Here is a 12,917-nt window from a genome sequence, read left to right as displayed (position 1 = left end):
CAGGTGTGACTCTGCTTAAGGTAAATATTGTATGTGGTCTGCATAATATTTACGAGCTTAAAATTTACAATACCTGCGATGACTGAATTCGCAATTTCATTCATGGATGTTGTCGTATTATCAATCAGTCGAAGTTTCTATTTTAAAAGTTGATTTTTACCTATGTGCAATACAGGTACGTATACAATATTTTTATAAGTACTACAATAATAGCTTAAAATTACCTTAATCTAATTATGTTGACATAATATGTTTTCTTTTCTTACTATTTATACAAACCAAAGCATTATAAAATATTATTAAAAATAAATTTTATTAATATGGGAATTTTATAATATTTTAATATGGAGTTTTACTTAATTATGTCTTTCTGCCATGGAGCGTTTTATTTTGATGAACAATTTTACACTCTACCTTGCCTGTTTTGTCTTAGCGTTTCTTATGGAGTTAAATGAGATGCATGTAGGGAGTGTTTTTCAATGTCATGGATTGGATATGATCACTACATTCAGATAGCATTTTATTAGTCTTATCTCGATATTATAATCTAGTTATATGAATATTTTTTTCTTAAACATTTTTTTTTGTTTTATATTATTAATGCGATTAATATTAACGTATGTTTTCTAACGTTATGTATAACTATATCTATAACTGTCACCATTTAATCAAGCGTCCTTCTATATTATTATATTATGAACAGAGGTATACTTACCTTGATCGTCACTTACAATATATATATATATATATATGAATGTTTGTTTGTCTGTCTGTCTGTCCCGTATGCATTTCTATACCATTCATCGGATGGCGATGAAACTTTGGTGAGTTGTTATGTGCACACCCGCGAAGGTTACTGAATTAGAAAAACCATCTTCTTCATTCTATTTTCTTTTATTCGTATGGTTCCTATGCCATTCATCTGATAGCGATAAAACTTTCGTCAGTTGTTGTGCTCACACCCGCGAAGGTTTCTGAATAAGTACAAACATCTTCTTCTTTTATTCTATCTTCTTCTATTCGTATGCGTTCCTATACCATTCATTCGATTGCGATAAAACTTTAGTCAGTTGTGCGCACACCCGCGAAGGTTTTTGAATTGGTGCAACCATTTTCTTTTTCTATTCGAACTTCTTCTATTAGTATACGTTATCCTATACCAAATTTGTAAAATCCATGCATCTCACATGGAAAGCTGAACGTGGCCTGCTCACGCATTAGACAACTTTCTGATTTATTCGTGTATGCACAAGTAAACACATCAGCATAGATACTCTATAGATTATAGAACAATGAGACATCCACTGTTAGTAGCGGGTGGAAAAGGCGGCAGCAAAGGTAGGACCAATCGTTGTCAGCCAGTTTTCATTGTATTGTTCTCATATTGTAGTGTGGCTATGCAGACTTATCATCAATCAATCTTAATTTACATGTAAATATAAACAAACGACGCATAGTTATAGTTTCCATGGTATGTACGTGTAATTGTCATTTTAGATTATAAATCAATATTCTTTTCAAAACACACATCACATAAGTATAGTTTTTTTGGTGGTGCGAATCATTTTATGTCTTTGGAGAACACCGATGTATTTTGAGATTACCAATTTGCCGAAATCTTCTAAAACAGACATCGCATTGATATGGTTGTTCACCAGTATGTGTCATTTTATGCCTTTTCAGGTGACTAATTTGCAGAAAGAATTTAAAACACACATCGCATTGATGTGGTTTTTCCCCAGTATGACTCATTTTATGTTTCTTCAAATAAGAAACTTGCAGAAATTTTTTGGAACACACATCGCATTGGTGCGGTTTTTCACCAGTATGTGTCATTTTATGTCTTTTGAGTACACTTTTAAGCAGAAAGTTTTTAAAACACACATTGCATTGATGTGGTTTTTCTCCTGTATGTGTCATTTTATGTGTGTGAAGACTACTAATTTGATAAAAGTTTTTAAAACATACATCGCATTGGTGTGGTTTTTCACCAGTATGTCTTATTTTATGTATTTTGAGTTCACCAATTTGATAAAACATTTTAGAACACACATCGCATTGGTGTGGTTTTTCACCAGTATGTGTAATTTTATGTCTTTTCAAATCACTAACTTGCCGAAAATTTTTGAAACACACATCGCATTGGTGTGATTTTACACCACTATGTGTCATTTTATGTGTTTTAAGACGACTTTTCAGACAGAATTTTTTAAGACACACATCGCATTGGTGTGGTTTTTCACCAGTATGTCTCATTTTATGTGTTTTAAGATTACTAATTTGATAAAAAATTTTAAAACATACATTACATTGGTGTGGTTTTTCATCAGTATGTGTCATTTTATGTCTTCTGAGTTCGCCAACTTGATAAAAGTTTTTAAAACATACATCGCATTGGTGTGGTTTTTCACCAGTATGTGTCATTTTATGTAATTTAAGTTCACGAATTTGATGAAAGTTTTTAGGACACACATCGCATTGATGTGGTTTTTTGCCAGTATGTCTCATTTTATGTGTTTTAAGACTAATGATTTGATAAAACTTTTTAAAACATACATCGCATTCGTGTGGTTTTTCACCAGTATGTCTCATTTTATGTATTTTGAGTTTACCAATTTGATCAAAGTTTTTAAAACACACATCACATTGATGTGGTTTCTCGCCAGTATGTGTCATTTTATGTATTTTGAGTCCACTAATTTGAAGAAAGTTTTTAAGACACACATCGCATTGATGTGGTTTTTCCCCAGTATGACTCATTTTATGTTTCTTCAACTCAGCAGCCTGCACAAATTTTTTGAAACACTCGTCGCATTGGTGTGGTTTTTCACCAGTATGTATCATTTTATGTCTATTGAGTACACTTTTGTGCAGAAAATTTTTAAAACACACATCGCATTGATATGGTTTTTCACCAGTATGTGCCATTTTATGGCTTTTAAGTGCACCAATTTGATAAAAGTTTTTAAGACACACATCGCATTGGTGTGGTTTTTCACCAGTATGTGTCATTTTATGCATTTTCAAATGACTAACTTGCAGAAAATTTTTGAAACATACATCGCATTGGTGAGGTTTTTCACCAGAATGTGTCAATTTATGTATTTTAAGACTACTTTTTCGATAGAACTTTTTAAGACACACATCACATTGGTGTGGCTTATTACCAGTATGTATAATTCTATGTTTTTTGAGTCCACCAATTAGATAAAATTTTTTAAGACATACATCGCATTGGTATGGTTTTTCACCAGTATGTGTAATTTTATGTTTTTTGAGTTCACCAATTTGATGAAAAGTTTTAAGACACACATCGCATTGATGTGGTTTTTTACTAGTATGTGTCATTTTATGTTTTTTCAACTGACTAGCTTGAAAAAAATCTTTGAAACACACATCACACTGGTGTGGTCTTTTATCAGTATGTGTAATTTTATGTCTATTGAGTGCACTAATATGACGATAGTTTTTAAGACAAACATCGCATTGGTATAGTTTTTTATCAATTTTGTGAATACTACGCTTCGACGTTTTATATGAACGAAAATTGGATTTACCACTAATCGTCTTGCATGAGTCATGATGCCGAGACTTCGTGCATTTAGTGCAGTGTCTATTTAAATGATTTTCAGATTCAAACACTCCAAAACAATCATTGCAAATAAAGTTACGTGTGAAATATGTAACTCTTCTCAAGATTATTCGAACCACCTTTGGCAAGTATAATGTTTGAACTTCCCGTTTGATGTTTGATTCATCTATTGTTATCTCTGAATGCTGTTTCGTCATATTTTCGATTTTATTTGTTGCACGTGGTATTATGTTCTTGAGCAAGTAATTGTCAACCGCACCTTTTGTAACGATGTCGACTGGATAACTGTGATATTCCGTGAAACATGGCTGGTTGGAAATCTACAAAAAGAATAATGATAGTATATTCAGTTTAATAACTTTAAAATACATAAAATATGATTGTGATTGCATAGATACTGAATAAATAGGTACTTTGTGTTTTGACAGCTAATTGTTATAAATAATAGGTTAACTGTGATACTGCGCTCATTTTTTGACATTTACAATTCGTATCATCATGAATTCTCACGCTAACGCATTATCCAAAGCTACTTTGATATCAGTCGTCGATTTGCACATCTTGCGTATTCTATCGCAAAATTACGATGCTAATTTCTGGTATAATGGTCTGTCAATAAGGAAAATTGCCGACTATGAAGTAAGACCAATGCATAAGAGGCCCTACATACTCCATTGCATGCATAACTACACAAAAATAAGCGTTCGGTTCGGTTTACACGCTGATGGCATCATCAGAATAAATCTCTTCAAAAATTAGGCCGGAGCTCGCGGTTCGGTAAATGGAGTCGTTACCGAACCATATTCAATAATATTTTATTGGAATTATGTTTGACATTCAGGTGGAAGTGATTTGGTTTAAACTGGTTTAAATTATGTGCGACACGACGATTCGACGAATTAAAATGCCTTAAATAAGAGCCTTCATAAATAATGTACCTGATCTAGTGGCCTGTATTGTGGATCGGAGCAGCAAGGTTGGGGGCTATCATTATTAATATGGCGGATTACGTTGTCAACAAATTCTTCTTTGATGACGATTTCCTCATTATCGTTCTCAGAATTTATATTGATCAGACCGTATTCACGCTTCTGAAAATAACAATATTATTAATAAAATGAAACAGTAACACCAGTGGCGACCGGTTATTATACTAGGATTTCACTTTTTATAATATGAAAGTACGTATATATTATATTATTGTTCATTTGTATGAGAAATCCATACTTCTGTTTTTCATCGACACAATTTTTTCAATCACACGTTTGTCAATCATGAGACATGTAAAACAGAATACTGCATTTAATTGGTCACAAATCCGCATAGCTACAAATTTTGTACATATTGTTTTATGTCGAATGTTCTTTCGTACTTTCTAGTTTTTGAAACGCATTGTTGTTTTAATCTTCATAAGTATTACAATTTTTTTTTATGTATTCGACAGCAAACGGTACCATTTTAAAATAAAAACTAATGTAGGTACACAATAACTAAAAATATGACATTGGAAAATAATTTATTTATCACGCAAGCACACATTAATAATTATTTGACAGCAGTCGAGACTAATAATTAATATGTGCAGAAACCAGTTTTCTTCCCGTGCGCAATCATAAGACGTCAGCTGGCTGCATTGTCGCGAAAACAGCGAAGCTTGTTTAACACGGTACAATAGTTGCCAACGGGACATTCCGTCTCAATGTGAAGACCGCAAGCAAATATCATGCTATGTCACAACTGTATCATGTTGAGTAAATCGATTTTTAATGTTTCAAACTCTGAAAAACTGTTAAAAGTAATCTTTCACTATAATTTTTAAATGATTTTTATTTGTTATTATATTGCATAATAGGACATTCACTTGAAAATATTATATTATATTTCCATTTCATATTTCTGAAAATAATCTTTTTCCAGTCAAGTACCATTTTTGTGGGAAAAAAAAATATTCCATGTGCCTTTGTTGTGGTCAGATCACTAAGAGTAAATGTATTATTATAAATATTAGACCTTTGCGGGTGTGCGCACAACAACGCACCAAAGTAAGATTGCAATCGGATAAATCGTATAGGAATGCATACTAATAGAAAAATATGGTTGTATTAATTCAGAAACCTTTCAGCGCGTGCGCACAACAACTCACCAAAGTTTCATTGCAATCGGATGAATAGTATAGGAACGCATACGAATAGAAGAATAAGAAAAAGATGATGGTTGTACTAATTCAGAAACGTTCGCGGGCGTGCGCACAACAACTGACAAACGTTTCATCGCATTCGGATGAATGGCATAGGAACGCATACGAATTGAAGAAGGTGATTTTTCTAAATCAGAAACCTTCGCAGGTGTGCACACAACATCTCACCAAAGTTTCATCGCAATCGGATGAATGGTATAGGAACCATACGAATAAAAGAAAATAGATTGAAGGAGAAGAAGAAGATAGTTGTACTAATTCAGACACCTTTGCAGGTGTGCACACAACAAATCACTAAAGTTTCATTGCAATCGGATGAATGGTATAGGAACCATACGAATAAAAGAAGATAGAATGAAGAAGAAGACGATAGTTTTTCTAATTCAGAAACCTTCGCAGGTGTGCACAAAACAACTTACAAAAGTTTCATCGCAATCGGATGAATGGTATAGGAACCATACGAATAAAAGAAAATAGAATGAAGAAAAAGTAGAACAAGATGGTTTTTCTAATTCAGAAACCTTCGCGAGTGTGCACACAACAACTCACCAAAGTTTCATCGCAATCGGATGAATGGTATAGGAACCGTACGAATAAAAGAAGATAGATTGAAGAAAAAGACGATGGTTTTTCTAATTCAGAAACCTTTGCAGGTGTGCACACAACAAATCACTAAAGTTTCATTGCAATCGGATGAATGGTATAGGAACCATACGAATAAAAGAAGATAGATTGAAGGAGAAGAAGAAGATAGTTGTACTAATTCAGAAACCTTCGCAGGTGTGCACACAAGAACTCACAAAAGTTTCATCGCAATCGGATGAATGGTATAGGTACCATACAAATAAAAGGAAATAGAATGAAGAAGGAGAAGATGTTTTTTCTAATTCAGAAACCTTCGCAGGTATGCATACAATAACTCACCAAAGGTTCATCGCAATCGGAAAATGGTATAGGAACCATACGAATAAAAGAAGATAGGATGGAGAAAAAGATGCTTTTTCTGATTCAGAAACCTTCGCGAGTGTGCACACAACAACTCACCAAAGTTTCATTGCAATCGGATGGTGGTATAGGAACCATGAGAATAAAAGAAGATAGAATGATGAAGAAGAAGAAGCGGGATAAATCTGAAAATTGAGACCCCCACCACGCACTCCGGCTTGTCGGTCTCTGTCTACCCTCCAAATTTTGTCGAAATCCGACTGCGCCTGTGGATTTATATAAAGAAAAACCGTCACGACGGTACAAACAAACATCCAAATATATTTTAGAAATTATAGTAAGTATAGATAATGCTTTAAAAGGGTTTATGGGTTCATTTATCACCATTTCGTATAACAGTTGACCATTCTTTCTGCTTTTTATTAAAAAAAGTTAACATAAAACAAATATTGTGCCGGTTACAATAATTTATGACATAGGTTTATTTTCAAGGTTACAACATTTTTACCAGCATGGAAAAAAAGGAATTTTTTTCATTACTTCAATTGCTGAATAATGACAAAGAGCAAGAAAAAATTACGCAATGTCCAACACTGAATATCTCAGAACAAGCTTTCGGAGGTTAAGTGTATTTATCCAATCAAGGTCTTCAATTGTTGTAATTTTGAAGAATAGTCGTCCCAATTTGATTCAGCAATCGACTTTGAATTTGTCAACAATTATGAATATCTACCAACGCCTAAACAAATAATAAATCTACCCACCTCCTTGCAGTGGACATTAATGCTGTCGTCCTCGACATTTTCTTGTTTGACTGACACGTCAAATCGACCCACGCTCTTGAAGTTATTCATGTCAATCCATTCGTATGCACCGGCTCTGATTTCCTCCGCAGCTTCGTCAGGCAATACTTTATCGTTTGGTTCGGTATTTACTTCCATTTTATGCGCTATTGAACACAAAATCTTTTAACACGTTTACAGCGCCACGTGTCATAAATTACTGACCATAGACTAATATATTATAATTGTCTACCATAGATATTAATATGATACGACAGAGTGTTGCCATTTTTTATCACCACGCGGTCCATGAAATATTAGAATTTTGGCTAAAACAAAATTATAAAATCGACCTTGAACCGCCAACACCTTATATCTACATAAAATGTAAATTTTACAAGTTGGAGGTAAAAACCTTCTCGTTTTTTTTGTACTTGGATATTTGAACAATTTATTTTTTCGAATGGCATAAAATTGTTTTAATGGTATATTTTCACAGATCATAAAGTATAATTAATGTTTATATTTTTCTTTTAATAACACATAGGAGTTATTGGCATATAAAATATTGGCACAAATACTGCACTTAGGAGCTATCAACTCTTGTAATCATATGATATTTAAGTAGTCATATTATGGCTATTGTTTTACTTTTTTTTACAAAATTTGAAAGGCAAACAGAAATAATAAATCGGATTAATATTTTATAATAATTAGAATGGTATACAAATAAGTAGGAAAGTAACGAATAAAACAATATTTTAATACCTATATGTTTTTTTTTTCTATTAGTATCAGTGTGGAAGAGAATCATAAAATGAATGAGCATCGACAGGAAAATTACTCTTTTAACTTTTGTAAATGGTTAAATTTAGTATTAATTTATTGTGATAGAATAGGGTAATGCAGGAATTTGTATCATTATATCTTTATGTAGGTATCCCCCCCCGTTCATCGCGAGGCATACGTTCTATACGTCATGGTCGCGATAAGCGAAATTTCGCGATCAACGGGGGTGTATTCCCTTGTTTGGCCTCTCTACTTTTACATAAATTGTGCAAAATTTGCGTTTACTATCAAGTAATGTTTTACAGCAGTGCTCCGCAACCGGTGTGCCGTGAGACGATGCTAGGTGTGCCGCGGTGCATTATAGTATATTAAGTATACAATACTTACCTACTTAATAGCCAAATTTGCGTACATGGCTGGTAATATATTTGAGCACCTGCATGAACTTAATAAAACAATGCAAGGTCAGAATGAAAATATATTGACGTGATCTAATAAATTAGAAGGAGTTAAGACAACGTCGCTATAGGATTTGTTTCCCGAATAGACCAAATGTCAATTTTACAGGAGACGAAAAACAAATTTCATTGTCGTATATTTAAATATCAGTAGATGTATCAATCATTCTTTCTACATTGTATGATTGCAACATTATCTAAGAATAGATTCCAAGAATAATATACTGGTATAAATCATTAAATGTACAGAAAATGCGTTTTATTTACAAGTACTCACTGTGGATATTCGGCAATTTTTTAGCGCTCTCTCAGAATAATGGATATTCGGGACAAAACAAGGTCATTCGGGATTTAATAGGCTATCCATGGAATAAGCCAAACCGAATGGTTTATTACCCTCCACACTTACGCTGTTTCCGTTTACAACCATTTACTAACTAGTCGAGTGTTCGTGGAAGTGCTTGAGGAACTGTATATAGACTTCGCTTCGTGTTCCGTTATGCTTCACTCAAATCATAGTGTTCGGGTATGCACGCTTATTTGGATCAAGTATTCTTTCTACCAAAATCAGAAAAATATTTTTCTTTATGGTCAGTTTTTGATAAGTTTGATGTCTATGGGACTGTGTACTGTCAAACGCGGCTATAAACATAAGTATTGTGAAGTGTACATGCAACCGAATATTCAATCGTTTCTTGACTTCCAGTGAAGACAGAAGAACTTTTAATACCCTCAGTCCAACCGGAATACAAACAGTAAGTGATTTAATATTTATCTGTACTGTTTGAATAAGTCATATCTATTTTATTTGAACTCAAAATTTGTTTCATTTAATGTGCATGTTATATGTATTTATATTTCTTTAGCTTCTTCGTTGTAATGTATACGTGCTAAATGATCGTATACCATTTCATTATATTATTAATTATTCCCCTCGTGGCCTGATTCAGTGACCTTATACCACAAAATTAAAGTGATTTATAACTTTAACAATTCATTTCTTTCATATAATAGTACCTGGTGATTGTCTTAGAAATACACCCTAATCGTAGTTTTTATTTTTCTAGAATAATGAAAGTCAGCGAGGAACAACAGCATCTCTTGATTGATTTATTAATCGGTAAGTGGATAGTGCCAAATATTTGATATCAACAAAAGTTCATTGAATACTGACAATTATCTTGTAATGGTCTGAATCATATTGTTATCATAAACATCACATTCAACTATCATGGCTTTGTCCATTATCTTAAATACTATTTACCACATTTCCATTATGGATACGAATTCTTTTTGAGAATTTCTCAATCTGCATACATAACCTGTTCTATTATATATTTTACAGAAAATCCACGGCTTGTAAGTAGCCGTTTCACACCATATTTTACCACAACGGACGCGATGCGGCTATGGACGGCCATTAGCCATAAATTGAATTCCCGGGTGGGTGCTAAAAAAGATGGATCCGGCTGGCGGAAGGTATTTATATACACATTAATTAATTTTATTATAATCATATGATTACACCAAATATATGAATACACCCTCAGAGATGAGGGAATTCCTTCAAATACAATTGTAAGATATATTTAATAGCCATACCACAATCGCAAGGGGTGGATACTCAACTTTTTCAGTCATACTTATTTATTTTCATTGAACTAAGAACACAATTTACAGGCGGTGCAGGTTAGTTTTTAAAATTCAATTTAACTCCGCCCAAATCAAACCAAAATTGATACAAGATTTTATTCTATCTATAAAATATCAAAAATGTTGTATGGTTTGATGATATAATTTTGGATATTTTATAGATCAACGAATATTTTGTTGACTTATTTACTATTGCTTGGAGAGTTTAATTGAATTTTAAAATGTAACAAACACATCCACACATTGTAGTCTTTGGTCAATGAAAACAAAAATACATTGGACTGACAAAGTTTAGTGTACACTATTTATGTCGGATCTTAGCAGCTTACCTCCACCCTTCGCCACTGCCATACCATCATATGAGGCAGTTTCCTAATATGTCATTATTGTTTTACAGACGTGGCATGATTTACGGCAAGCTGTAAAAAATAAGCAGTCGAAAATACTGCTGTGGCGAAAGCAAACTGGGGGCGGTCCACCGTGTAATGTGGAGTTAACCGCAGTGCAACAGAGGGTGGCGGAGATGTTGACGGAGACCGTATCGTCAGGTCTCCCTAGTAACGAAGTAATAAGAGAGAGTATTGTAAGTTCACATTATTTTAATTCTGCGATATTAACCAATGTGAGTTCAAACCTGCTAACTGCTACTTCATTCTTTATTAGTTTTTGTTTGATTTTAATCAGTTTACGCATATTCAAATGCAATACATATATAATGGTACCATAACATAAGTCGAGGATAAATAATTTGGTACAGTTTTCATTACCTACATGTTTTCTTTAACTGTTATTATCACTCAGGTAAAAAAAAGCATGCTTGAATAAACTCTAATCTTTTTCTTGGAATATAAAATTTCCCTTTTTTTGGGGAAACCCTATCTTGGGAATGGATTATAATCTGCTGATATGATTTAAATGAACTCAGGTAAATCTACTTTCATACCTAAGTGATTATTTCAGGTAATACTACTTCATGAAGGTATACATATTAGGTATACCACAGCTAATTAAACTCTTCATAATTCATGAAAAGGATAATAGTATGCCGTTATTTATTTTTAAATTTATAGAAAAGTATCTATTTTCAATCTTATTTTTATAATGGATAATAATTATGCTGCGGGTAATCCGACCATGCTGTATATTAATAGAATACTAGATCTTGTTATTGGTGAATAAAAGGAAAGACTTTTTGTCATTTTTAATGTGGACAAAATAATAAGAAATTAAAATATAATGCTGTCTTCTGATCCTAATCTGTATCCTTTCCAGGTGATTACGTCGGCGACATACTCACCGACAACGCTGACGGCAGGTTTGGCTGCAACGTCACCAATTATGCCGGCAACGTCTGTGACAACGCTGATGGCAGGTTTGGCTGCGACATTAACACCAGTAATGCCGTCCACATCAATGAGGCCATCAACGTCACATGCAGAGGCGACCCCAATATCAATCACACCGCTAACAATTCTGTCCACCACCACTACTACCACCCCTGCAGCTCCACCTTCACGTCTAGCCCCTAAACGGTTGGCATATTATAATGGTAATGACCAAACAGCGGAGTCAGTGGGCCCTCAACCACGAGAGCTCACACCTGTTCAAATTGCAGCAGAAATGCTTGTTTTAAAACAGAAGAAAATGGAGTTTCTTCAAGAATCAACGAGGACTCTTGAAGTACTACTTAAAGACCTAACAATGGCCATCCGCGAATCAACAGAGGCTAGACGTGAAGGTCCTTAAAGTTTTGTTTGTGACCAATTGTAGTTTTAAAAATTTTTTTTTTCATTTCATCAATTTCACTCTCTGTCAAGTCATATTTGAAATAATATATTGTATTTTGCTGCATTCAATTACATTTGATAGATTTTATTGATAATTTACATTATTAAGCGTTATGAATATTAATTTTAATGTAACTGTCTGCTTTCTATAAAATTACAATATATGACTTTAGATAGGAAATGTTTATAATTTTGTGTGAGATTGTAACTTGTGCTATATATAGTATTGTTTTTTTTTTTAAACATAGTATATTGGTTGAAGTATGCATGTTCTTTTCGTTCTTGTATTGACTTTTGATCTTGTATCATTAAATAAAAATGTACATACTCTCATACAATAGTTTTTTTTATTTATATGTTATCTCTTATTGATGATGAAGAGTATGGATTATTATTCCAAAATAGGAAGAATAATATTGGGTTATATATACATAAAGCAACAAATTAAACACAGGTGCACGATCACTTCAATTTATAAATGGTATTTATTTATCATGATACACATATATTTATTTTACATAAATTGATTCAAATTCAAAAATTGGTGATTATAAGATTGCATACAAATATCCAATTAATATTATAAAGAAATATATATAAATGCAATCATACCTTTACATAGTTGTTACAAAATGAATTTATATATTGAAATACATAAATTATCGAATTAATTTTGGCTGATGATTATGCGAACAATAATTATTAATCAAAATA

General features: G+C 32.9%; 2 protein-coding genes across 3 annotated transcripts; one reads left to right on the top strand and one right to left on the bottom strand.

Annotated features, from left to right (window-relative positions):
- Window positions 1-666: 666 nt before the first annotated feature.
- Window positions 667-7,675, bottom strand: LOC147076823 (uncharacterized). The gene is made up of 3 exons (XM_085940481.1): window positions 7,499-7,675; window positions 4,531-4,683; window positions 667-3,912 (listed from the first exon to the last, which is right to left on the bottom strand). Exons 1-3 carry the CDS (start codon window positions 7,673-7,675, stop codon window positions 1,567-1,569), a joined length of 2,676 nt encoding a protein of 891 aa, XP_085796607.1. The 3' UTR covers window positions 667-1,566.
- A 1,739-nt stretch (window positions 7,676-9,414) lies between these two features.
- On the top strand, window positions 9,415-12,540 carry LOC147076822 (uncharacterized). Of its 2 annotated transcripts, XM_085941365.1 has the most exons (5): window positions 9,415-9,518; window positions 9,831-9,883; window positions 10,109-10,242; window positions 10,814-10,999; window positions 11,689-12,540. In XM_085941365.1, exons 2-5 carry the CDS (start codon window positions 9,835-9,837, stop codon window positions 12,160-12,162), a joined length of 843 nt encoding a protein of 280 aa, XP_085797491.1. In that variant the 5' UTR covers window positions 9,415-9,518; window positions 9,831-9,834; the 3' UTR covers window positions 12,163-12,540. The 2 variants fall into 2 exon arrangements, with proteins under 2 accessions (XP_085797491.1, XP_085797492.1); XM_085941366.1 differs by lacking the exon at window positions 9,415-9,518 and having other exon boundaries at window positions 9,813-9,883.
- Window positions 12,541-12,917: the final 377 nt, after the last annotated feature.

Source organism: Rhyacophila brunnea, unplaced genomic scaffold, assembly GCF_057557595.1.
Source record: "Rhyacophila brunnea isolate RB1 unplaced genomic scaffold, BYU_Rbru_1.0 scaffold_13, whole genome shotgun sequence".
NCBI lineage: Eukaryota > Metazoa > Arthropoda > Insecta > Trichoptera > Rhyacophilidae > Rhyacophila > Rhyacophila brunnea.
Note: the sequence above shows the minus strand (reverse complement) of the source record. Positions and strands in the feature narration are given on the sequence as shown.

Bases quoted from the DNA above. Each gene is read 5' to 3' on its own strand.
- LOC147076822 (XM_085941365.1), top strand. From the start codon at position 9,835: ATGAAAGTCAGCGAGGAACAACAGCATCTCTTGATTGATTTATTAATC. The intron at 10,243-10,813 runs GTATTTATATAC...ATTGTTTTACAG, and splicing joins ATGGATCCGGCTGGCGGAAG to ACGTGGCATGATTTACGGCA. The intron at 11,000-11,688 runs GTAAGTTCACAT...TATCCTTTCCAG, and splicing joins AAGTAATAAGAGAGAGTATT to GTGATTACGTCGGCGACATA.
- LOC147076823 (XM_085940481.1), bottom strand. From the start codon at position 7,675: ATGGAAGTAAATACCGAACCAAACGATAAAGTATTGCCTGACGAAGCT. The intron at 4,684-7,498 runs GTGGGTAGATTT...TGTTATTTTCAG, and splicing joins TTAATGTCCACTGCAAGGAG to AAGCGTGAATACGGTCTGAT. The intron at 3,913-4,530 runs GTACATTATTTA...TTCTTTTTGTAG, and splicing joins AATACAGGCCACTAGATCAG to ATTTCCAACCAGCCATGTTT.